Below are 26,895 nucleotides of genomic sequence, written 5' to 3'. Positions count from 1 at the left end.
TTGTTTAAAAAGAGGTTTACAGCAACACTTTATTTGTGTAAACTTTTATCTCCTTACAGTAGAAACATACACAGTACAAGCCAAAAGTAGTATAACAATTTTACAGCACAGATTACTGGTAAAATGCAAAACTAATTTGTATCAAATTTAAAAAAAAACTGTGCACTTTCTCAAACTTAACTTTGTTCAGCACATCGTTTTGATTTATATATAACAAGGCATTAATTCTATAAGAATCATTTACTATATTCCAAAATTGCATGACCTAGGTGTAACACTCTATAGCCTGATACCATTTTTGTTCCTTTCAATATTTACAGATTTAATCTACTTGCATTGACATGTAACATACAAGTACTAAGAACAAATATAAGCTCTGCTAATACTAGTTTCACATTGAAAAAGTTATACAAAAAGCTCAATTTTGCATTGCAATAGCTTGGTTCTGCTGCAACCATGACTAATTTAGGAAAAATTTCCCTTCTTAGCATGTTCCCTCACTTTCAGCAGCATTTTGGTCTTTCAAACTGCAGAACTGAATCTGCTCTGAGCTCTACAGGAACTGGAAGCAGATCATATTTCTACCAGCTACCAATTTTTTTTCCTCCTCTTCCTTTCCAGAACACAACTCCTAAATTTTTTTTTGAAAGTTGCATCCTCTATACATGACATAATCCAATTCATTCTAGCTACTATGTACAGAAATGGCTCAGGCAATTAAGTTAGTCCACCTTGTCATTAGTCAACAGGAAGTATAATTACTGTAGCTGTAAAGGAGGTATCTAGTGTTCCAGAATAAGTGAGTTTAGTTATGATGGAAGCTTCCTCAATTCTATTTACATGACAACTTCAGGCTCAATGTTAAATAGCAAGTCATCATTTCCTCTTCGAACTTCAAGTAGTAGAGGTGACTCATTCATCACAGCCTCTTGCAGGTCACTGGAAGTCATCAAAGGACGCCCATTGACTTTAACAATGATATCTCCGTCTTGGATCCCTCCTCTGCATAGGCAAGAAGAAAAAAAAAAGCAGTAAGAATGCATTCTACTCAGAAAAGTAGTACTAAAGCTATTCACCATCTCTTTGGCTGATGTTATATTCTTTGCTTGCTTTAGTTTCCAAAGGAGGGCACTTTCACACTTCTGATAGATGCAGACTAATGARTAATGCTCCCTAAATACAAAATCAGGCTTGGAATATTTCACTGAAGATCTTCTTCTGAAACAACAAGAGATAGTAAAAGTGGTCTATTYTCTCTCTGTTTTGTAGACATAGAAAAGACTTTTAACCATGACTGTCTTACTCCATCCATGTGAAAGACTATGTCTCTGTCTCTATAGGACATATTTCACACAGCAGAAGTTAAACCTAATTGCAAAATTGACAGATAAATGAAGTATATGAACTGAATTAATTCTTTCCTGCTGCTCAAGTGCTAGCCAGAATGGCTGCTCTTCTCACCTTTGCAACTTCTTAATAATTCCTAAAAACATATGTAAAAATATGTTACTTATTTCCAACTTTTCTGTATAATGGTCTCTTCCTCAAAGATAAATAATCATTTCAGACAATAACTCAGGCAATGTCTAATATGAATGTAATTCTATTTCCTGTTGAATTGATATTTGCTTTACCTTTCAAAGGCAAAATTGACTCGTATTTGGGATCTTGTTTAAACATGCACATTGTTAGTGCATACGATGTCATTTGAGAAGTTTTGAAACTGAAATACTTCACCTTTGTATATCTGAGTAAAATACTACTTTTTTTTCTTTAACAAAAGGCACAAGTTTTAATTTTTTAAATACAAATCAAGACTGGTATGAATAAGTGCTTGAATACAAATAGGAATATCTATTTGGAAATATATTTATTCTTAAGAAAATAATGTGCTCTGCATACCTATGAGAAGGTGAATTTGGAACAACTTCATGTACATAAATTCCACTTCTGACATCAGGGAAGTCAGGATTACTGTGTTTCAATTCTTCTACCAAGCTAAAAGAAGATCAAAATTATATAACATTTAATTCTACTAGTGTTATAAAAGTAACATTTGAAGTATTTTCCCTAGTCTTTTTCTTGTCCACAAATAAATGACGTAATAGATAACTTTTTGCCTCTCGTTTTTTGCTGACAACRTAGGAAACTTAGATAAAACAAGCAACAGCCCAGTCCAAAGCAATACATTTCAAGGGTCAAAAACACTTACTTGTGCAAAACTTGCTATATTTAACGGTCTCATAAGTCTACTGCAAGAGCTTGACTTTTGTTACTTGCAGCAATAGTACAGAGAGCCCCTCCCACACACCCAGTCCTAGAGGCTGTACAGGGACAAAAAACAGTCTTGTGCCATAGAATTAACACTGCTAAGGCAGAAATTTACTAATGGTTTTGCTTCTTTCCTTTTGCAAATCTTTAGTGAGAACAACACTGCTTTTGACAACTTGTGTCATAACTAGGTGATCAGAATTATGAATTTTTCAGGGAAACTAGTACTTTAGCTTCTTTACGTTTTATCACAAATAAAATGGTTGTGCTTGTCTTTATAAAGACGACAGGAACCAGCTGCAAAACAGAGACTCTAAAAATATCCTCTTATTTCTAAGAAGACGACTTCATGTCAGACCTGGGTACAGTACGAGTTAAAACCCACTTATAGTACAAAAAAGTTTTAAATCAATGATGGATTACTTTGTTGTCTGTCATGAGAATCTGGGGTCCCTCAGGTGGAAAGGAAGCTAGAATAGCTGCACACAGCTTCATTTTTTTTCCAATTGAAGACGCTAACATAATTAAATGTCTAAAAAAAAAAAAACACACCAAGAGAAAAAGTATTTTCTTGAAAATTGGCCTGTAAACGTCTTACACTGCCCTATTAGATATCACAAAAGCAGTAAAASATCACACTATGTTCATGTCACAATATTTAGAGATGCATCCTGAATTTCTCTCAATTGATGGTGGTCTTGTGATGYGAATGCCATTACACTGATTCATTCCAGCTAAGGCTCTGACCCTTTTGGGAGGTCTGAAAGAGTACAACTYAATAAATAAATATGGCTTTGACTACAATCTCAGCTGGAAATTGTCTTGTTTAATTTTGTAGTATACTGCCACATTGCAAATGTGCTTACCAGTGGGAAAGGACACAGGTGTAAGAACCCTCACTTATTATGCCAGGATACATCCAGGTAACAAGACAAAGTAGTGTGAGAGAGAAAAGGCAGTAAAGAACCTGAGTCTGGTTTTGGTAACAAGGAGACACAAAGCTTTACTTCTTTGCTTTAGTAACCACTTTGTTTCAAATTAATGGTTAGACACCAAATCCTACAGGTAGCCTCCACTGGCAKTGATAAAACTACTGCCAAATCTTCAGGTATCTAATCTCACACAGTCACCTAAATGCGGTAGCTTGTTTAAATCATGCCTAAAACCTGGTACAACTCCAGACATCCCAGTCAAGACGGTGGGGAGAGGGGGGCGTATCCAGGCTCTTCCTAACTTCCCACTTACCAATGGGGCACACACCATTATCAGTACTTACAAAATGACTGACTGATTTTCCAAGTCGCAGAATATACATTTCACCAACACAATTAAAATGTTCACAAGCTTCATAAAAACTAACCCACACATCTGCATTCTACAGAGGTTTATAACCAAAGCTGCATAATGAAGTTCTGAACCACTATTAAACATTTTCTGCAACTAACCGTAGGAATAATTATACAGGATACTTTAAGATACTTACGCAGGTGTTATTGTTAGCATTCTGATGCCAATGAAACGCTTCTTCCCATCTGAAAATAACACAGGAGGTATTTAAAAAATTTAGGCAAAAACTAAGAAAAATAACTTCTTTGATGACGTAAGATATCTTCCAATTAAAACAGTATGTAACAGCTTTTAAAAAAACTAAACATAAATCATATGCATCAACAATGATGTCATTTTTTCTTTTGCCTAACGTTGGTGTATAGAATGAGAATCCTTCACCTCACCTCCACCTCAAAGAGTGCTGAGGTAAAATTTTTTACCACTCTAAAAAATTTCCTTCGGGAAAATTTCTGTGATTCAGAATCACATGACTTAAATAAATGGAAGATTTTATAGCCAAGCACCATCTCATCTGAAACTAGTTGAGATAATCTAATCATATGGTGTTCCCATTAAAACGTAGGAATGAGATTTAAAGAAATGTAAATTTCCACCTTTCAGAGAAAAGAGAGCCTCAGAGATGAATCTGAAAGGCTTACACCAAGTTCTAGTGCAAACAGCTCATTATTTCTACCCAAAAGGAATGAAAAATGAATTAAAAACCTTAACCAGGACTCTATAGAATTTTAATTCACTCCTTCAAGAACACAGACTCATTTCTGCAATTAGCTCTTAGTAGACAAGATATTGCACAGCTGTTTTATGAACAAATGCTCTTTGACAACTGCCTGGAGTGAGTACATCAGTAGTTAGTTGCATCTGGTATTAAACAGTATTTCCCCGTACTTGTTCCAGGGTAACTACTTCATAATTTCTTTGAGATTCTCCATATTCTCATATAAGGTGACAGATAGAAAAGGAGATGTACAGAATCTCCTCTAACTATCATTCTATCCAAGAAAAATAATCCCAAACTAAGGATCTAGTTCTGAATGTTATGCATGTCCAATACTCCCATTAATGTCAATGAGAATGTTGAGTACTAAAACATGGGATTCACTATCCTCTAGACAATCTTGTATCTTCAATTGTCATGCATGYTTTTCCCTAAAAATATTTTGGCTGTCCTTTATTTTAAAATGAAACCAATCTGATCAAAATCAGCTATAGTAAGACCTCCACGAAGAAGCCTCATTACTTTAAATTGAGGTCTTAAAACCTTTGGGCATGTGCCTGAACTAATGAACTCACGTTTCTTTAGTCCATGTAGCACACACAAATCCTTAAAAGGTAAATTTTCGCTTTTTTTAAAAAAAAGGCAAACATTCTAATTCTCCCAGCTAAAAATAATTTTTCCCCAGTGTGGACAGTTAAATGGTAAAGCTGTCTGTAAGTCAAACTGCAGTCAAACCGAACAGAAATATAAATGACAGACTCTCTGGTGACAGTTTGTCTCCACTAAACAGCTTGCTACTGGTCATGGCCTGTGTGATACAGAAAGATGCAGGAACATGATGCATACTCTGGGGGTTCGATTAGGAAAGCCTACTTGAAAGAAAATGCAGATGAAAAGGACAAAAATTTATCTGGAAGAAACAAAACAAGGGGGAGATTGGGCAAGAATGGAAAACCACAAGCAGAAATACTGCTGATCTAAACAGGAATTTTCTCCCTGTGGCTGATGACGTGTAAAAACAAAGCTTTGAAAAAAAAAATCTAGTAAATAAATTTGTGGGCAACTGTGAGTATGATTTTACCCCTATTCAAGCACTGAAATTTAAAACTGCCTTCAACTCTCTCTCCACAAYGAGTTTGATACACTTAGAATCATAGAATCAGTAAGATTGGAAGGGACCTCTGGAGATCATCTAGTCCAACCTCCCCRCTCAGCAGGGTCACCTAGAGCATGGTAGACAGGGTTGCATCCAGGTAGGCCCTGAAGATCTCCAGAGAAGGAGACTCCACCAACTCTCTGGGCAACCTGTTACAGTGCTCTGTCACTCTCACAGGGAAGAAATTCCCCCTCACGCTCAGGCGGAACTGCCTGTGCTTCAATTTCTGCCCGTTGCCTCTTGTCCTGTCACATGGGACAACTGGAAAGAGTTTGKCCCMGTCCCCTTGACACCCTCCCTTCAGGTACTYGTACACATTGGTAAGATCCCCCCTCAGTCTTCTCTTCCCCAGGCTGAASAGGCCCRGCTCTCGCAGCCGTTCCTCATAGGGCAGGTGCTCCAGCCTTCGGATCATGCTCATAGCCCTCCGCTGGACTCTCTCCACTAGCTCCATGTCTCTCTTGTAGTGGGGAGCCCAGGACTGGACATAATACTCCAGATGAGGCCTCCCCAGGGCTGAGTAGAGGGGCAGGATCACCTCCCTCGGCCTGCTGGCAACAGTCTTCCTAATGCACCCCAGGAAACCATTGGCCTTCTTGGCCACAAGGGAACATTGCTGGCTCACGGTCAATAACAGTTCATACCATAACAATAAAAAGGTTATTTCATAAACTAATAGCTATGAAGTTATCGGGAGTCTAGTAGTCAGTATGTTGTGTTATTTTAGTTTTAGAAGTCTAAATTCCTCCTCATGACCACTCTCCCAGCCATTTSGTATGTCAAAATACAGGTAGGAGAACTTCAGGCTTTTTGTTTTGAAAAAATTAATTCCGTTAAATTTAACCCAAGTCAAATATCTTACACAAAAATAACGTTTCCATCAACATTTAGTACAGGAAATATAATTGACCACTTTATTAAAATATCAGTAGAGACTGAGTGGGCACAGACAACATTTCATCACCCCAAGGGATGGCTATTTTGAGGTCAGGGTTGAGTCATGTTGGCAGAGCACTATGTGGCACCTGGAACTACCGCTGTCATATTACATCTGCTCTGTGAATAAAAAGTCTCAAGACCTGTCAGTTCAACAGTTTGCACAATCATGAGGCATAAGAAAAAATAATTAAGAGAACTGGAATAAAGTGAGATCTTGCATCTAAAAGGCATATCATGAGGCTGAAGTCCCAATAATAGTTAAATGGTGGCTAATGTCAGATCAATCAAGTTCAAAAGATGTGAAACCATTGCAGCTTGGAGCTGGAACACAGCAAGGTAGAGGGATATGTACAGATCATACTTAGCTCTTGTAAACACCAGGCCAGATTAAACACTGATGTAGGTGCTTTGTGCCATGCCAGTRGTACAAAGTGAAGCAAACCAGCCTCATCCATGAGTCTAAACTTGAACTTGTTTTGTGTTAATAGAAAGTCACAAGCAGCTGACCCCAAGTATCTAGAAACAGTTGACAATTTAAGGAGCTTTCTGTTCTGAAAGACATTTTTTAAAATCAACAGTAAGGACAGTATTTACTTAAACTTTTTTTTTTCCCTTAATTGATGCCTCTAACAGTAGACAAACCTACAAACCAGGCAGATACAACGGTTGACAACAGAAGTGTTTATGACTGCTATAAATTGTGGCAAAAAAAGCACTGATAGATCCAAACTAAGGGGCCAGTCAAACTCTTATAGACATGAGTATCTTCAGCACATGAGTATCTCCATTGCAGCCGATTTCAGTGGGGCTAGGATATCACCAGGAACTTCAAGTGAAGGAACAAATCCTACACTTTTTATTTGAGTGGCAGGCAGAACGCCTACCTCTCTGCTCATTCCTTTTGCACTCARACCATCTTGCAGATTGCATATGCAGTTCTGAAAGTATGTAAGAAAGATATTCTGCTGCCAAACACAAACCATGAAAACAGCCCCAGTTTAGAATGTTGAATTACATACGTGCAGGGTACCATCCATATAAACTGTATAGCAGAATTTGATCAGGAATCTACACGTATATTCAGAAAGCCTCCTAAGCAGCCTTCAYGGGTACTGGTAATAATCATTGATAAGAAATACATAGGCAGGCATATAGACTCACCACAACTGATAAAACTTTGCAAGGATGTAACTGCAGATGCATAGAAATAATTTGTTGAATGTGGCCAGTATAGAATTCTCCTTTTTCTCTTTGCCCATCTTGAAACAGTGTTTATTCACTTTTCTACTGGTATTATATGAGAGGCCAGCCTGACCTCCTAGGCTGGACTTTCTCCCTAACATGCTATTGCACTACTAATTTCCTGTCTTTAATCCTACAGTATCCGTGTTTGAAACCTCTGTGGTTTTACTGCTCTGCCCAAGACTTAACTAGTAGTAGTATATGGCAGAGCTAAGATTGGAACTGAGAAAATCCTATAGGTACTAGCAAAATACACAGAGGTAAAGTCAGTCAAAGCCTAAATATACAGACTGACTTGCAGAAGTAAGGAGAAAACAAGCAGATAGTTAAAACCTAGATATGGACGCAGCTACTTAACTTCCTGTACTAGATTAATAACTATAAAATAAGGTTGACATTATTACTGATAAATACACCATTAGCAAAGGTTTTCAGATCTTTCAGTGGATAAGTATCTTTATATAGAGTGCAATAAATTCTTGGTCAAAAATACATTGGGTATTATATGGGTATTACCCACATATTAGGTAATACATAATATTTGGGTAATTAGTCCAAATAATTCATTCAAAATGCCATTCTCATCCTAATTTTTTTTGTTCCTGTACAAGTTGGTTATATATTTACAATTACATACAATGGACGGGACATCATGAATGTATGTCATCTATACAAAACTGGTAGATAGGTAGATAAACTAGTAGTTATCTGATCAGCTCAGACTTAAAAGACTAAAATCAAGCTTATTGAACACTATCCTGAATATATACCTATATACCAGAGTGAATCTGGAAAGAGCTATTTCCTAAAGGAAACAGCTCTTTATCATCTCTAGGCAATATGATATTTAGAGCAAAATGGAAATACCCTTAAACTTATTTCATATGACCTAATTGTACCATAAGGGTGGATCCCCTGAAACTACTGAAACGTAACTGGAGCAAACGAAAACACGATAAAAACATCCCAAAAATTCTGCTTACAGTTATGACAGGGAATAACGCCTATACAACAGATTTGAAAACCATTACTAAAGGCCAAAAGAATGCAAACTGAATTTAAAATACTGCAAAAATATCTACTAGAAGTTTCTTTCCATATGCATCAAGGACTAAATGACTGGTCTGTCTTCAGAGAATAGTACTAGAGGTGCTTCAGACAAGCTAAAAAAAATCTTTTTTTAAAATTAATTGTCTGTGCCTAGGGTGTGCTCAGTCACGAAAAATCAGGCTGATGCTACGAGTAAGTCCAAATATGTCATAATCAAAAGAAAAGGAATGAGGATGGAAATTGGATAAAGATGGTTCACAAACATTTCATAAAGATGGTAAAAAGGTTCACAAACATCATAAAATAAACATCAATCTTTCACTATTATTTTTTCTAAARTCCATAGGCAAAGTTATTTCAAGGCCCTCAAACTGAGCCTAGAGGATTGCTCACTCTCTAGAGGCAAAGGTRTCTGAGAGTGCAAAGTGGCTGAGTTTGTATTCAGCCTTTGCAACTTCCCAGCCCCAGTTATCAGGAACCTACTGACAGGTGGTGAACTTTCAGTACAAGATTTRCATTCATCTTCTAGAACCATTCCTGCTGTGTAAGCCATCACACCTCAGCACTTTGAGATGAACAGTTTGGTTCTGAAYGGCAACATTGCCAAGTATACAGGCCTGCCTCTCACAGAAGCCAGTGGGGATAGTTAGTAAAACTGGACAAATGATTACTTTTGACTTGTTGAAGCAAAATTATGTCCACTACCTTGAAATGCACTTTTCAGCACAAAGTTGACTGAACCTTTTTCATCAGCTTTGGTAGTGAAAACAATCTGAATTGAGGAATGTAGCACARGACAGACGAGGAGACCGTGTCAGAACTGAGATGTCTCAAAGGCAAGGGCAGAAGCATAAATTTGAAACCTAAGACTAAGAGAAGTTTCTGAACGAACACTGTCCGAGAGGAATGGYGTAGGGAAACAATTCTGGCATTAGCAATTGGATGAACTGAAGAGGAGACAGAAATTATATCAAAAAAGACTCAAGATGAACAGCAGCCACCCRTCATGATACAAGATGAGTAGGGCGTGAACAGATAAACTGGCAAGCAGAAGAGAAAGGAAGGTTTGGCCTAGATGAAGCATTACTAGATCAGCTTTGGCTGTGCAGCATGTAGTATGCCATCTAGTCAGAGTCTCAGCATTACATATGAGACAGACACACACAACAGGAAAGTCCAGAGTACTACAATCTTCAGTTGTTGATATAATTAGATTTATAAACTCTTTAGTGCATGCAGGGCCCTTTCTTTTTCCTGCCTCCTCCCCACTATGCATCTGTTTAGGAATTAGCACACTGCTTTTCTTCTGCAGAGGTTTGAGAACCTATCACAAGACCCATTTATATAACACAGCTGTAGATGACCCTGGCAAAAACAAACAAAAAACTCCACACATCCACAGATGGTGTGCATAGGAACAGCACTCTCAGACAGATTAGCTCATTTTGAGAGTCTGCATCTTATTCTCTACACTTTTTGCTTGCACAACATGTGAAAGAGAAGGATTAGACCCCTTGATCAAATCCCCATTTGTTCTCAAGATTGAGACTGATGACTTATCTGCATCCTCACTATCCTCAGAAGTCCCTCTTCCCAGATTTATACAGATGCTACCTATTCTTTTGGGGAGGGCTGAGTAATAAAACTTCACCATCACTTCTACAAAACTGTCTTCTATGATCAAGTCCATAAATAACAATAAGGTGTCCTATACTGTAAGAGAACATTACATCTTTCGTGACCAGGACCCCAGACCTGTGTCCTTCGGCATTTTATTGAGAGACCAGGTTAATAACTGGGAGATGAGAGAATCATTATTTCCTGCAGACATTACCTTTACTTTGTTTGTCATGCGACTCCGTGAGGAACTGAGTGATGCGGTCTGAAGGAATAGCAAAGGAAATTCCAGCCGTAACCTTCAAGGTGTTAATTCCAATCACTTCACCATCCTGTGGAGACAGCAACCAATTAACTTGCTCCTAATACACAGGGTTCAATTCACTACCTAGCATTTTATTTTAAAAGTTGGTGTAGGTAGTTTTAAGAAGTTTTGTAATCATTTAATAAACATTATTTCTAGGAGAGAATCTGGGTTATGATTGGCACTGCCTCTCATGTTTAACTGTGATGGCCAAAGAGATTACAGTACAGCTTGTTTATCCAAGGTTCATCCAACCACTCAACAAGAGGCTCCCTTCYCTGAGCAGGTAATCGGCTCCACTGTTCATTGAACTGCAAACTCAGGGCTGCTTTAAAGCAATCTATTTTAAAATCTGTTGTGTGGATAAATGAGATCTCATCTTTGCCCTGCACCATCTAGTTCAAATTCAGTCTAGCAAAATTTCCTCTGCTCTCCACAGAAATGTTTTTCAAAGCTGTATGAACTGAAACCTAATTTATGTGATTTGTATTAGCTTTAGCATATCTGCCTACCATTAGCCTGAATGGCTGGAAGCTGGTATAAATCAATAAGCCTTTACAATTTATCTGTGAGAGCACTCTCTGCCACCACTGTGTATCTTCTGGGTAGCAGTTTACACAGATTATTCTTTCATTTTCACAATAAGCACAAGTATTCTCTCATTTATTTAGAACTAGATATAAAAATAAAGAAAAACAAAACACTAAAAAGCAAGCCACCTGGACTTACCAGATTAACTAGAGGTCCTCCAGAGTTGCCATACTGTAGAAGTGACATAAGGAAACAATAAATTGGTGAGACATTTCAGGAATTTAAAACTGCATTTCAAGCAATCTCTTTGTTTGTTAGTAAATGAAAGAGAAGCAAGGCATTTCTTAGGCTTGTTCTACCTGTTCATATCTCTTATGATCACATTTTTTTCTTCTTAGAAAAAGGTCTTAAATCAGGAGCAGCAACTTACAACCAAAAATGAGGCCATAATTTAGAGGAGAATCACTAAGAAGTTAAAATAAGTATTTTGATCCTTCTGAATATCATTAGAACAAAGTTTTGAAATAATTAGTTGCTGTTTAAAATAATACTTCAGTGAAGTGCTCTCAGCTTATTATGATTTTTAAGAGGTGTTATTCATCACTTTGGTCTACAATACTGTCAGTCTTTCTCATTCTCTAACAGGGGAGAACAAAACACTTTGCAAGTATAATCATGGCATATTGCTGTGAGATAGTTGCTATGCAAGGACTGCTGGGTAACCATAGAGATGTAACCACTTTTAGGGAGAGCATAAAGCAGCTCTGAACATTTTTAAAATGCCTAATACCTATTGGCCTTCAAAGGAAAAATCCAAGCAGGACTATAGGAAGTGGGAGCTGGAGAAGTTTCTTGGCCATCTTCATGTTGCCTCACCAAGTTTGTTTTTGAATGAAGCCAGTATTTTTAAGTATGTCTACCAAATAGTCAAGAACAGCAACTTACCACTCAAAATAAACAAAAGCTAAGTGATGCATGACAGCAACATGAGCTATCTAAACTGTTTACACTGAGACAGCACTGGGCAAACCTTATTTATTCTCAGAAGAACAGATATTAAAGTTTTAAACAGCTTCAAGTTCATGTTTAAAAAGAGATCAGTTTCTTACGTAGACTCTTTTCAGTGGCCATGGGGTACATATTTGATTTTTATGTCTGATTGACAAGAAGGAACCAGGATAGTGCGTTTTTTTCAGCTTTCAGATACTCTTACAATGACAATTTTCAGCATATGATCTTTCACTCATTTGTCCTCTGCTTGAAGGATCTGATAATGGAAGAACTTTGGCACATGCAGTATAGTTCCATTTAGGAACGTATGGCCCTGTTGTCTTCTGCCCCATGTTCCTGTTGTCCTAGTATTTCTCAAAAGGCAGCTGWATGCACATTCCTCCAGGAAAGTCTTGGCTGAGCCACAGGAATGCTCTGAATAGAGCAGCTCTCAAACTCCTCCCGTTCTCAGGAGAAAACTAGTGCATTAGCTAAGCACACAGTATCCCTATGCCAGGGACTATCTTCCTATTCTGAAGTCTCATATGGCAAAGCAACTCAAATACATTGTCATTTTCCTTACCTCATCTASTATCACTATTCCATTTACTGTAGTATTACCTGATTCATTCTGCTATCTTCATCTAAACTGGTTTATTAGCATCTGAAGGCAGTAATTGCTTAAGCACATACAAGGAAGTAGTTTCATTCGGAGGAATGTGCACAGGCGTGAAGTCAAGAATCCCATGTTCTAATTCTGGCTCTGCCACCAATTCAGTTTGTGCTCCCAAGCAACCCATTTTGCATAAATTTTTCTATTTGCCTGTGCAACTGAACAAACTAATACCATTTAAACATCTTAAGAGCTTCAGCTCCTGAACCATACAGGAGTCTGAGAAAGCTCCTTTTAATGTCACATGTTGGTGCAAAAAAGTAATTGCTTTTTTCATATAATTGCTCTCAAAAACTCTGTAAAAGTAAATATTTGTGAAGTGCTTTGCATGTGTAAAATTCTAAGCATTATGATTTGTTGAGTTTGGTATTCAGAGCCATTAAATAAATGCTGGAAATGTTTTCCTTCTAATGTATAACAGATTTAAACTGTAAAATTTCAGGCTGTTTTCTACCTCAGATATGCACGCAGTACTCTTTAAAATCACCACAAGTTATATACACATCTGAGGACTTCACTTAAGCTTTTTGGATGCTTCTAACTGCTCTGAAGGGATATTATTTTCACATATGAATATGTTTCTAAAAACATATAATGCAATAGGGCCTTAACTCTGAAAAGTATCCAAAGCTTTAAGTTATTTTACATCTAGATTCCTATTTGAGGTAGGTGATGCACAGAGCAGTGAAAAACCCCTTTCTTGAAGTTCTTACCTGGACTTCCTGACAGTAAATCCAAGCAGATGATATCAGCTTCACAACTCCATCTGGCTCTAATGGATGGAGGTGAAAAATACTGGCTCTATTCTACAGCTTGCTGGGCCAGACTAGCTGAACAAGTACAGAGAGGAACATTGATTTACCTCTATTCTGTACAACCATGTGTTACTGCACATGAGATCTACAGAATGAGAGGTCTGTCATATGTGGCATCTTTGTAGACAACCTCAGAGGACATTTTATTTAACACTCCTTCCACAATACTAATGTCTAAATGCAACTTACAGACACTGTAAAGTCTTCTTTAAAGAGAAGGAGATGTCACTGATTTTTAACAAAGTTCCTTTCATTCACGGAATTCATCTTTCAGAGCATACATTTCTCTGCTGAATAGATTTCAAAGTCCCAGGACTACAAAGTTCAGCTATTTGCATATCTAGTACTTACATTGATAATAGCATCTGTCTGAATGTAATCCATATCAGAGTCCCTCAGGCCAAGTTCTTTGCCATCTCGCTGAGCAGTGCTGACAATACCTGTTGTCACAGTGTTCTGTAAGGCAAATGGGCTTCCAATTGCCACTACAAATTCCCCTGGCCTCAGATCAGCAGAGTGTCCCAGTAATAATACAGGCAGTTTTTTCTTAAATAAACACAAGAAGAAGCATTAATTTAGATCTGAAAATAACCTAACTAACAAGATCAAAAACTAGTGAGAAATTAGGAAGACATACATTAGGAATGGCCACTGCGTTGCATTAATGGGAGAGTAACTCACTATCATATGCCCAAAACTTAAGACAGATCACACTAATGTAGGGCATTATTGCTTTCAACTGTCTTCAGAAACAAAGTAATAGCAGCAGTACCTTGCTATTTCATTCATAAAAAAAATGCTAACAAAACTCAGTATCAGATTTGTCTATTTTCCAGCAGACTGTACCTCCTCCTCCCCATAAATTAGCATGCAAACTGGCTTTTGACAGCCTGCCGTTCCCACTACACTACATACCACTTCACAGTCCACATACACACTAAGCTAGAATGACTGCCTGAAGACAAGAGACTATTTTGGCTAACAGCATCAGAATCTGACCGTGTATTAGCCAGGACACGTTATTTTTTTTCCTTTTTAGCAGTTCCTAGTGCAGAAGAGATGTAGCAATTTAATTCTAAGGCACGAAAAATTTCCAGGCCTGCAGACATAGTTTGTTCTGAACATCATTATCTCCAGATCTGTTCCCAAGGAATCCCTAAATATATATTCCAGCCAATCAGTCTGTACTTAAATGAAACTGAAATAAGGCTCCCAAATTCATTCATTCTTCTGTTTAGATCACTCACCTTAGGGTGAATCTTTATTGTTGCAATATCAGATTTCTTGTCAATGTCTTTGATGGTTGCTTCATAGGTATCTCCATTTTGCAGTTGTACTTTCAATTGCTGTCTCCCTGATATTGCATTGGTGCTTGACACCACATGGGCATTGGTCACAATTAAACCAGAATCAGACATTATAAACCCAGATCCACTGGAAAGGGGGACATTTCGACCAAAGAGAGGGTGCCTGTACAAAAAGTAAATAATTATAAATCRTAAGGGAAAAACAGACAACTGCATTAGAAATTATTCACCACCTTTCATCCCAAGAAATACCAAAACATTTGATGACTCCTGTTATAGTCCATAAAAAAACAAACATAAAATATTGACAAAGAAAGGATCACTTCCTGAAAACCTGTGTGCAGCTTTTAGTCAGCCAGGGAGACAGGAACTGAGGTTTCCAGACAACTGATAGATCACATAGTTCYTTTCTTTTCCAATTCTATTTTTAAAGTTTTCCTTGCAAAGAGGAAAAGGTAGGTGACAAAAAAAAGAGTAGTTCATCTGACTCCACCACCTGCTTCTATAATAAAAGAAAATGATGACAGGAAATAGGCAGGGCTAACAAATGGACAGATCCTCTAATAGGAAAGAGTTACCCAGTGAAGAAGAAGGAACCTTGCAGGACACGGGAGCAAATGAGGTGATAAGGTCTCAGGCGATCATGAAGCACAGGTGTAAGAAAAAGTATGTTTGCAGTATGTGTGCAGACTGAAAGGACTAGGAATGTAAAAGAAAGAAGAAATGAAAAACACTGACAGTGGGTAAAATTTGGAGGGAACATCATTTGCTTCACTAAAGATAGCTTAAAGACTTTATAAACTGTTTAAGGTACTATGACTTTTCCCTGTGAACAATTTCTGCGGTTACTTTAGATTCATTAGGGGAACAGAAAGTGCCTTAGCAGTAGAAAATGAGAAAAAGCCCACAAATTCATCTTTATTCCAAGATGTGATCCTTATTAGGAAATTGTTTGAAAGKTCTGGGCTATTCAGCAGTAAAGAATTGGAGCCAATCCCAGGCAGAAGGCAATATAACAATTAATGCCCAGCAGGACACTTGGCAAACATTTACTTTTAGGRAAGGAACAAGAAATCTTAAAAACATATGCAAAGACCTAAAAGGTCTTCAGTTTTAATGTTCTCTTCAAAGATCAATCACCGTGTGCATAATGACAGGTCTCAAGGCCCAATTATCCAGCTTAGTCCTATATTAAAAACTATACAAGTTCTCCACGAAATTCTTAAGCTCATGCAGAATTAGAGCATCCCTTGCAGAAAGAYATCCAGGTAACAGTATCTGTAACACTGCAGTAATTTGTTCTGACAGCAGCTTCTCTTGAGTTCTTGATGTTAAAAGCTGTCTCCTTAGCTCCAGCTTCATGTGGTGTCTTGGCCAGCAGATTTAGACTTTTTTTATATCTATCAAAAGCATTTATGTGTTTCAGTGGATTATTACAGATGGTCAGTGAGGCACCTCTTAATGTTCTCTCTGACAGAACAAAATCACTTGACATTACCTGTCACCAAAAGTGGAATAAGCAAGAAAGCACTATGTTTTTCCAATTTACTTTTCTGTACTTGGCCTGGGTTTTTTTGTTGTTRTTTTTGTTTTTTTAAACTATGATATAATAAACACAATCCAGATACCACATTGTTCTGGACCTCCAAAGAAGATTATATAGCCTCTGAAGGCATGCAATATCTGTCGTAAGTTACTGTGAAGATTCTAAACTCAATAAAACAAACMTACTAAACAGGAGCAGAACACATAAATGGGTGATGGTGCTTCTCATACGGTATCTTACTCTTGTAAGATCTTGCTTCTCTGGATAAGACTGCTGTAATGTTTCAAAGTATTTTTTTAACATCAGTAATTCAAAACAAAAGTTCTATTCAAAACACTTAAGTTTGATAGCAAAAAGAGGAAAAGGAAAAATCTTTGTAGCCCCTTGTTTAACAATGCCATTAAAATATAAAGAGTTAGAAGTGTTACCTGAGAAAAAGCTCAATGTGCACAACTGCAGGTGCAATCTTTTCCACCACATCTGCTATGAAGTTAAATTTGTATCTTGGGCTGCTGGACTGTAGGTGACCTATACTAGCAGAAAGAATTGGATATGTTAATAAGAAAACATCCTTTTAACCAAGTGAGATGAATATGAGTATTTCTCACACTGAGATAGTTTCCAACCAAATTTGTGAAAAGCAATTGAAGACACTAAGATTTATTCAAAATTATTGTGTTTTGCCTGATCCTAAGAAAGTCAAACAGCAGAATCACTTAGCTACAAGTTCTCTGACATTCTTAGAAATCTCCAAGCTTTATCTTGAGCATTTTTCTCAGCAAAACTACTAATTATTAGCTAAAATACATAGAATCATAGGACAAACCAGGCTGGAAGCGACCTGAAAGTTCAGTAAAGCTGAAAGGTTGGAGGGGACTTGAAAGGGTCTAAAGAGGTTGGACTACAGACCTCCTGAGAGGTMTCCTGAAAGAGACCTCCCACTTAAAACAAGTTCAGCTACCAGCTCAGACCAGGTTGCTCAAAAGCTCTGTTCAGTCAAGGCTTGAAAACYTGCAAGAATGGAGACTGCATGCCTGTTTCACTGCTTCATTACCCTCATGGGGAAAAGGATTTTCTTGCATGTAGTTTAAACCTTCTTGCTGAAACTCATGCTTGTTGTCTCTCATCCTCCCACCACGCATCTCTGAAAAGCCTAGCTCTGTCTTCTCAGTGACCTCCCCATAGGCACTGGCAGGCTACTGTTAGCTTGGACAAAGAACAGCTTCAGGGTGACCTAAGCAAGCTCAACTCCCTCAGCCTTTCCTAACAGGACATGTGCTCCAGCCTCCTCAAACACTTTGGTGGCCTCACTGCCATTATCAATGTCTTTCTTGTAGTGGGGGTCCCAAACTCAGAGGCAGTGGTCTAGATGCGGTATAGATGTGGTCTAATGAGTGCCAAGTAACATCACTGCAGCATCTCTGCACTGCACTGAGAACCTAAATGATGATTCTTTTTGAAGTAGACACGTTATAAGCCTGCTGTAAATTATAACCTTCGCACCTAAAAAGTTTTGCAAACTCACAACTAAGCTATCGTAACATAACTATAGATTACTATATACTAAGCATTCTGGTAAAAGATCATTTAGTACTAACTTAAACAGCACCATACACAACAACTACGAATACCAAATGGTCATCCTATGAAATGACTATTGTGGAGGGGGAAAAAAAGCACACAGCATCCTGGATTGGAATGTCACAGCATCCCAAAGTAGTAATACTTCCCGTGCTAGAATGACATGCTTATCTGCAATCCCTAATACATGAGGGCGTATCACTACATATGTTAAACACATGTTAGGGGACAAAACACTACATTTCATTTAATAGCAGTCTTTCATGGTCACAGCCTGATGCTTTATAACTATAGGATCTAAGGAAGGCAGCCAGCAAGTTGTAATCAAACAGAGCAAGGACATTTTTGGGTTTGTTCAAACCTGGTGCAACAGCACACTATTTGTCTCAGGAGGCATAWTTCTTTTACTGCCATTTAGTGAGGAGGGATACTGTCTATAATCTAACTTCTGAAAGGTTTATATCATTTAGACCTTATACTTTATGCAATCAGATCAGTGATTTGCTTGAGGTTCAACTCATGATGAAGGATGAATTTACCTCCACAGAAGCTCTAGCATTCACAGTTTATGTCTTGTCTTAATGGCTCTAAATGGTCCTTGTTCTAGACAGTGTAACACGGTAATGAGTCCAGATAAATTATCTTTTGAAAGCATGTAATTGCCCTTGTCTTTACATGCAAAGTGAGAAAGAAAAGGATACGCATCACACAAAAAGGAGAAATATATAAAAAAGAAAGGAGGAGGAAGTTTGAGAACGGGAGATTTCTCATGCACTTCGGTATTCTGTGTAGTTCTTAATTCAAAGATCACTCTGGCCAACCCATATCTAAAGCTCTTTTACTGTCCATTAAACCTTGTAAATTACTTGGGATGAGTGCAAAGATAGCAGCACAACCGTGTCTAACCGATTTACAGATTTACAAAAGGGAGATGTCTCACTGATCTATCCTATTCTTTGAATGAATTCATAGATAGTGGAAAACAGAGAACTAGTTCTAACAGTTCATTTTATCTTTCAAAAGGCCTTCACAATAAAGCGTTGAAGGACCTACAGAGTCAGAGAGTGAGAGATCATAACTTATCACAGTAATTAAGAGGCTTGAAACAAAACCCAAAATTTTTGAAACTTAATATGGAATGGATACACCACCAGTACCAAAGGAAAAAAGTATTAAAGGAAATAGATCAAGACAATAAGGCATTTCTCATTAGAACTCTGAGTGTGGTTCTTCCTGTAACTGGACATGGGATTTAGCTCTAAGAGGAAGCCATGCTTACATTTAGCAAGCTAAATTTATATGATATGGTATAAACAAAAGGAACAACTTGGCAGGAATATATTCAGTCTATTTTACGTACATTCTCACGTACTCTGAAAAATGCTTCTAACCAACTGAACATGCTTATTTCAGTACTTAGTTTAAAAGAGACACTGCATGCAGGAATCACAGAGGTCAATCAAATGCAAGTTCAACAGACTTATTTTGTTTACTGAGCCACTGAAGATTTATCTTACCYTCAAATCACAAGCAATTTGCCTGATTATGCAGTATATCCTTTGAAGTCTAGTGACATGAGTTTAATTGCTTGTATACACAGCAGTGTTCACTGATGGAATATATCATCACTATCACATTTATCTTAACAGAAATGACTATATGTCTACAAAAGACAGTAGGCTAGACCCTCAGTTGAGATACATTGGCATAAGTGAGGAAAAAAGCATGGTGAATGTCAGCTTTCAGTTGGTGTAAAGCAGCATAGCTTTACATAAGTCAGAGCAACTAAATCAGTTTGCATTAGCCGAGAGCTGAACTATTCTGTCCATGCCAAACTGTCACAGCACAAGACTAAAAAGCAAAAGGGGAAACCTGCCAAAGACGCCAGTTTAACACCACTCCTCCTGTGAAGCCACCAGCAAAACACCATGGGTGGCAATGCCTTTCCAGCTGAGATTTGGGGGTAGTCAGAGGAAGAAAATTTGACAGAGATAGCAGATGAATGAAAATATGGATAGAGTGGAAGAAACTACATGATGTAATAAAGAAAGAAACTSTAAAACCAAAGCAAAGCCTGTGAAAACATTTATCAGTCTAAGCTGAGGACAGAAGACAAGAATACTCAGATGTGTARGTGAATCCAAATCTGCCCTATATTTTCACTGGAGGAAGGGGAAGTTTCAAATAAAGAGAGATTAAGGAAAACAGACATGCAAGCTTTGCATTGGCTATTGGCCTGATTAGAGATGAGCTGCTCTTACTAGCAACTTATGGAGACTAAATACTGGCAAAAACTGACTTACAATCTTGAGATGCCTACAGAGAAGCTGGTATCCCTCAATTTTTTTCCTGCAAGCTGTGAGTGATAAGCAACTTTAAACACATTACATGACATCCCACTCGGGAAAGCTCAGGCTGTGGACTGGGAAGAAGTAACTGCAAATTAGCACTTGTTCTTGTCCCTCCCTACCCTCATCTAATTTAAGGGAATTTAATAATTGATAAATAATATTGTAGTGCACAATTCTCACAGAGCTGATCTTCATCAGCACTCAAWATACTTCACAAGGAAGGTGTTACAGCCTGAGAAACTGAGGAGGGAAGTAGTACTACCTTGTACAAGGCGTATAATGTCATACTGCAAACAAATATTAGAACAACATTGGTGGAATCATGGCCTTATGTCAGACCTCCAATCTATCCATTATTTCGTATTAACTGGTAGAGACYAGCTACTGCTATTATTCTTACTACAACATAAAATCAGGTATGCGTGATAGTCCTAGGATCTTTTCCCTYGCTTTTTCCCTCTGCAGATATTCTTGCTGCCATGCACAGCTTTCACACTGCTCTCACACCTCTGCTGGACTGTGAATGTAAAAGCTGCATGTCTACCACAGCCTCATGTGTTTTGATCCATTGACATACTGAGATTTGCTGCCTATTTTTCAGAAGGTCTCTCAATAACATCCATTATGGTTGGTGTTTTTACTACATGTTCATAATCATCTCATTAACCAATGCTAATTTGTCATAGCAAAAGACATCATTTAATCCAACTAACTATCTTTAAAATAATCGAGGTATGAAAGGAGCAAAGATACATCTTTAATTAAAGAGCTAAATTTTTCCAGTTTTCTCCAAACTGACAAGTCAGCCAGGTTTTCAGTAGATCTGAACTCCCGTTTTATCACCTAAATGAAGTGATTAGATACAGAATCACAGAATCAGTAAGGTTGGAAGGGACCTCTGGAGATCATCTAGTCYAACCTCCCAAAGATTTCCTGATGCTGGTTCCACTGGTCAGAAGGGCTCAGTATTCAGCACCAAGCACTAGAAATCCAGAGTTGGATGTTAGCAAATAAATTGACATTAAAGATGTTCAGTCTATTTTGTGAAGTTTGATCTTACATTTTCAGCTCTATGCACTTCAGCTACATGGGATTTACACAGCTAAAACTAAGTGTCTGCCAGGTGGGAGTCACCTTAATTATCAGCTTAACACTTTCCTGAATTCTAGTGTATCTAAAGACTATGAGTTCATTTAATAGCTTTGTATTTACTTGGAGTGCATCTGTTCCTTCTGCAACTAATCTCATTAACACTATTGTAAATCAGGAGCAACTTTACTAAATCTGTAGAGTTAAATAGTATGAACAAAAYAGAGAAAAATTTCAGCAGAAATAAATTGTCATAGTCCCACTGAAGATAATAAAGTTACACYGGTTTACATTTGCTGAAGAGTGAAAGTATCTGAATAGCTGCCAGCTTACTCCCTATAGAATTAAWTCAGACCATATTCAATGATTTCTTAAAGACAACACATTACATTAAAATCCACAATTTTATATTCATTAAGAATATGTGAGCCTGGGAAACTCATTCTTTTGAGGTCGTTTCCCCCCCCCCCTTTTTAAAGCTAGCTTCAGAAAAGATCTGCATGTTCAGCTAAATTATTGTGTCTAAGGGAGGACTGCAACCTGGCAGATCTGATCACCAGGGATAAACACTGTCCCTACTGTGCTTTCATGGAAAGAAATGAAAGACAAATAAAAGATTATAATGTCTCTGCTTAAAAAACAGAAACATCTGCTGGAAACATAGGTTCATGGGCAGMTTTTCTGATGAATTCAGCATTAAGATCAAGTTGCATAGCTGTGCACTGACCATAAAGCTTTCGTGGCTTTAATACTACATTATGTTTCAGGCAATTTGTTTATTCAATGGATATCTACCATGCACAGATGAAAACAATTTGATGAACCATCACCAAAGTGGCTTTCTTGTGCAGCACAGAAGTCACAATGGCCAGATAGAGATGGATTGACACATGCCTTCTTGTAAAGACACTCAACTGCCTCACTGACTTCAGAAGCTTATTACTCCTCCTTACCAAGTGACTTGCGCAAGGAGATACAACGTGAACATCTCTTTCTGTTAGTGATTCTTCACAAAAACAGTGAGGTGCTATACTCAGAATATGGCAAATGCTAAACAATATTCATCCTCATCTGCAGGAACTCAARACCCACACAGACATAAGGAAAACAGTCAGTAAAGGAATGTAACTAGAGTTTGTGTTTTCAGSCAATGCCTTGCAATGGATTTCCCTAAATAAAATATACAGCTGGAAGGAGCCTTAGGCTCTGATGACAATAACAGCAGTAGGAGACTTCAATAYATTTTACGGGGACAGTTTCTCAGAAATGCAAGCAATGATATGCTCCATCGTTCCTGTGCACTTTCAAGGTTACATGCATGCACACTCCAAAAACCTCAGGCAAAACTGTGTGCAATAATTCCGCTTATGCTCCAGTTGTATTTTCAAGTGGGTTTTTTAGGGAACTGAACTTYTAGGCTCAAATCTTGTAAAGACTTGACTGACACAAGACTTTAAATCATGAGTCCTTTCTGAYAGTCTCTTCAGTTATACAATTCAGAGGACAGACATTCTCAGGCATAACCCTGCTAAGGATCAGTATCAAAACTATGGGACTCATTTCTTAGAATGAGTCCTCAAAAGTTCAGTCAGTCTTCTTGGTTAGTTTCGTTGTTCCATTAACCRAATAATACCTTCATGTCTCCAAAAAATAATTTTCTTTGCTTCTGCCTCCTAGATTAGAAAATTCAAATCTTCATTTGATATCTAAAATGTTTGATGGAAACCATTAGCACAGTCAACATTGCAGGGAATTACTAAATGTACTGAGAACATTATGTTAAGGGCTCATAAACAGCTCTTTGTGCAGAGAAGTCTGACATAAATGGGTCACAAATTGCAGGCAACCTCACAAATTGTGTGTAGTTTCTGACARCTTCATAGATTGGTAAGAGATATTGTTTATACTTAAATTTACTATAATGGGAAAGAGGGCTCTGCAGAAGCAGGTCTTTGATTAGTTTGTCTTTCATAAAGATTTGCATCATTACTTACACACCAGCCTGTAACAGTTGTATATACCTTTTTGTGACAGAAGACAGGTAAAAGCTAGGTGTTTCCGAAAAAAAATCATTAAGGTATCTTGTGCTGAAGGGGAAAACAATTATTAGCATATAGGTCATCTAAAAGTCCTGATGACTTCTTAGTCTTTTAGATAAGTCAAARGGTCTACTCAGATGTACGAGTAATTGTATGAGCAGTGGTTTTCAGGGCACAGGTCCTACTGGAGAATGTAGTGATGACAGATTAGTTACTGTAGTTCCATGCAGTATACTCTCCCTTAGCACACTGCGTMTACACCTCTTAGTTTGGCATGTTGATATTCTTTACACTAATCCAGGCCTCTCACAAGGACAGAATTATTTGAGTTCTGTCATTTCTGGAATTATCATTTCCTTGGTCATTCTGAGCACCTCTYTCCTTCCATCCCTTCTGGATCTACTACTGTTTTCTCATGTTCTGCATGTTCTGAAAACTAGATGCAAGTCATGCCATTATYTGGGGCTGCTTTAATGCATGTACAGTTAAGTAAAAGTGGATTTACTTTGTAACTAGCTCAGGGCCTTCAAACTCTGAGTCATCTAAGGCCAGACTTCCTTCGTGAACAGGGAAAACAGACAAACTCGACAGTAATTTTAAACTGTCGATTTTCTTCTAAACCCTCTCATTAGAGCCGTTGCATGTTATTGTTTAAAAAAAGAAAAAAMAACATAATTGGGTTCTTTTCCTGGCTCAACTGCTGATTTAAGACTGACCTTGGGCAAGACACTTAGTTTCTTTGAGCCTGAGTTTGTGCAGCTGTAGAACTGAATAAAAATTAAAACTTCACAGAAAACCAGATGCTTCATCTAAGCTGAGGTTTACTGGGACAGAAAATAAAGCCAAAATAAAGTGAGCACTAAAATAGTTGCTTGAAAAAAAAAAAGTTACTTCTACCTCTCTGCTCTAAATTCCTAAGCCAATTACAGTAGACTCAAGAAAATTCCATAAAGAAAATGTCATATGTACCAAATCCCAGGCACTCTCTAAACACTTAGATACTGGCGAGCTTGCCAGTTTTGGTTAAACATTCTAATTATTTTGCAGTGGATGATTTCCAACCAAGTATTAAAAGGACTAAAGCTAATGGATGCTTAGATGAAAATGAATAGGCAAACAGCAATTTATCACTGCAAAATGATGAAGAGACTGACCATTGCAGTTCCATGGTAGCATCTGGAGATATTCTTGGCTCTACAAGATATGCCCAAAGTAAATTTAGGAATATCATTTGACTTCCTTCTTCCTTGTGCCACAGTTTACCTGCTCTGAAAAGTGGCATATATGAAAAGTCCCCTCCAAACARGGCAGTTCCTACAGGCTAGCAACAGTAACACTCCAGTCTCCCTCTCACTCCTCCAGTGATTTTAGCAAATCTGCCATCTGCCATACAACAGAYTAGTTAAAGGTTCACCTGACATAACAGAAGAACCATGCATGATTTAAARCCTTGCTAAATATACGACTCTTCTTTCCAGGAAAACTGTTACAACTTTTACTGTTACAAAGAAGTACACTGTAAAAATAACATGCAGGGAAGTATGCTAACAGAAATAAGCAAAATTAACATTTCCAACAGGTGAACCATTTTAATAACAACAATAACAGAAAGAAAAAAAACACTAAAGTAAGTGATTACTAATTAAGTTAAACCATCAACYTTGAGGTTACCATAGAATATTACAATATCCTATGTGAAGCAAAGGCTCCAGTATCTTACTGCAAACAGGAGATTGCCCGATATCCTGAGCATCAGTATTTTAAACTGTAAAAGAGGTTCACTGATGTTTTTTTCCTCTTTAGACTCCGCAAGAGTATGACTGTAAGTCCTCTCATAAGAAGGAAATATGAGAGACAAAAGATGATGTTTTAGATACTGTCTATTGCATTTTCTTTTTTCCCTGCTCCAGTCACGTTTCAAATAGGTGTTTTCCCTCTAGRGATCCCTGCCAGCTTAACCAAAATTAACTTCTAACGAGAGCCACCAGGGAAGGCCCGGGAGCACGAGAGCGTCCGATCCGTTTGCGCGGGACTTGGCACGACGGATCTGTGCTCCAGCCCGGAGCGGCGGGATGCCGCCCAAACACCTTCCTAGCGGGCGCCAAGTCACAGCGCGGCGCGGCGCTGAGCGGGGCCGCCCCACGCTCCCGCCGAGCCGAGGCGCGACCTCGCCCCGACGGGACCGCGGCGGAGGTGGGCTGGCGCCCCGCGGAAAGGCCCCGAGCGCCCCGCCGCCCTCCAGGCCGCATCCGCCGCCCCCCAGGCCACATCCGCCGCCCCCCTAGGCCCCCCGCCGCGGGCCCAGGCCGCGCCATGCTCCTACCCGATTCGCAGGCGCCTTTCTGGACCTGGGCGACGGCGGGCAGGCCGTGCTGCAGCGCCTTGCGGCTCACGGCCTTCAGCTGGCACACGTTGTCGTAGGTGCGGCCGTCGCTGCCGCACACCTGGGCGCTGAGCTTGCACTGGCAGACGCCCTTGGCGAAGCGCTTGCCCATGGGGTAGCGGCAGTCGAGGCTGTCGCCGCAGGGCGGGTCCTCCTTGCGGCCGCAGGAGTCGCCCTCGCCGGCGGCGCAGATGAGGCAGCAGTTGCAGCGGTCGGGGACGTAGCCGCTGGGGCAGCTGGGGCTGGGGCACTTGGAGACATCGCAGCGGGCCGGGCACTTGGCGCGGGCCGGCGGCAGCTCGGCGGCGCCGCGGCCGCGGCTCAGGCAGAGCAGCAGCAACGCGCTCAACAGCGACACCCGCATGGCGGCGGGCGGCGGGGCCGGGGCAGCGCGGGAGCGGGCAGTCGGGCCGCGGGCAGGCACAGGTGCCGGCCCCCTCCTCCCTCCCCGGGCAGGGCTCCTCCGCGCTGAGCGGCAGAGGGCGAGCAGGGCGTGCAGGTATAAAGCGGCAGAGCAAAGGCTAGCTCAGTTCATCGGAGAGGCGCGGCAGCTCAGGGGCTCCGCGGCACTAGCTCGCAGGGCGGAGGCACCGAGCCATGGCCAAGCCGCAGCCGCGCAAGGGGWGCGCCTTCTCCGGGCGGCCGCGCGAAGCAGTGAGCGCAGCGGCGAGCCGAGCCGCAGCATTATATGGGCGACGTGGCCGCGGCCGCCTCCAGCTGCAGCCGCGCCAGCAGCAGCGGCGGCGGCGGCGGGAGCTCCGCGGCGGCGGCCAGGCCCCAGCCCGCCGGCGGGCCGGGCAGCGCCGTGCCGCGCTGTGCCGCCCCGGGGCAGATGCTGCCCGTGTGCGGGTAGACACCGCCCCAAGGCGGGGGAGGCAGAGGGCCGAGCCGGGTGAGCGGGGTGGGTTAAGGAGGTGGATATACAGGAGAGAATATATACGTGGAA

The 26,895-nt window shown here is 39.6% G+C and overlaps 1 protein-coding gene across 1 annotated transcript; it reads right to left on the bottom strand.

Annotated features, from left to right (window-relative positions):
* On the bottom strand, positions 1-26,665 carry HTRA3 (HtrA serine peptidase 3). Its single transcript, XM_085309619.1, has 9 exons — positions 25,890-26,665; positions 16,935-17,034; positions 14,901-15,123; positions 14,005-14,199; positions 11,374-11,406; positions 10,558-10,672; positions 3,755-3,803; positions 1,903-1,998; positions 1-1,002 (listed from the first exon to the last, which is right to left on the bottom strand). Exons 1-9 carry the CDS (start codon positions 26,311-26,313, stop codon positions 837-839), a joined length of 1,401 nt encoding a protein of 466 aa, XP_085165745.1. The 5' UTR covers positions 26,314-26,665; the 3' UTR covers positions 1-836.
* Positions 26,666-26,895: the final 230 nt, after the last annotated feature.

The sequence above is a fragment of the Rhea americana genome, unplaced genomic scaffold (genome assembly GCF_003343005.1).
Source record: "Rhea americana isolate MKP2758 unplaced genomic scaffold, rheAme1 scaffold_30, whole genome shotgun sequence".
NCBI lineage: Eukaryota > Metazoa > Chordata > Aves > Rheiformes > Rheidae > Rhea > Rhea americana.
The sequence above is the reverse complement of the archived record's forward strand: the minus strand, read 5'-3'. Positions and strand labels throughout refer to the sequence as shown.

Bases quoted from the DNA above. Each gene is read 5' to 3' on its own strand.
- HTRA3 (XM_085309619.1), bottom strand. From the start codon at position 26,313: ATGCGGGTGTCGCTGTTGAGCGCGTTGCTGCTGCTCTGCCTGAGCCGC. The intron at 15,124-16,934 runs GTAACACTTCTA...CTTTTTGTACAG, and splicing joins CACATTGAGCTTTTTCTCAG to GCACCCTCTCTTTGGTCGAA. The intron at 1,003-1,902 runs GTATGCAGAGCA...TTGCCTATGCAG, and splicing joins CCAAATTCACCTTCTCATAG to AGGAGGGATCCAAGACGGAG.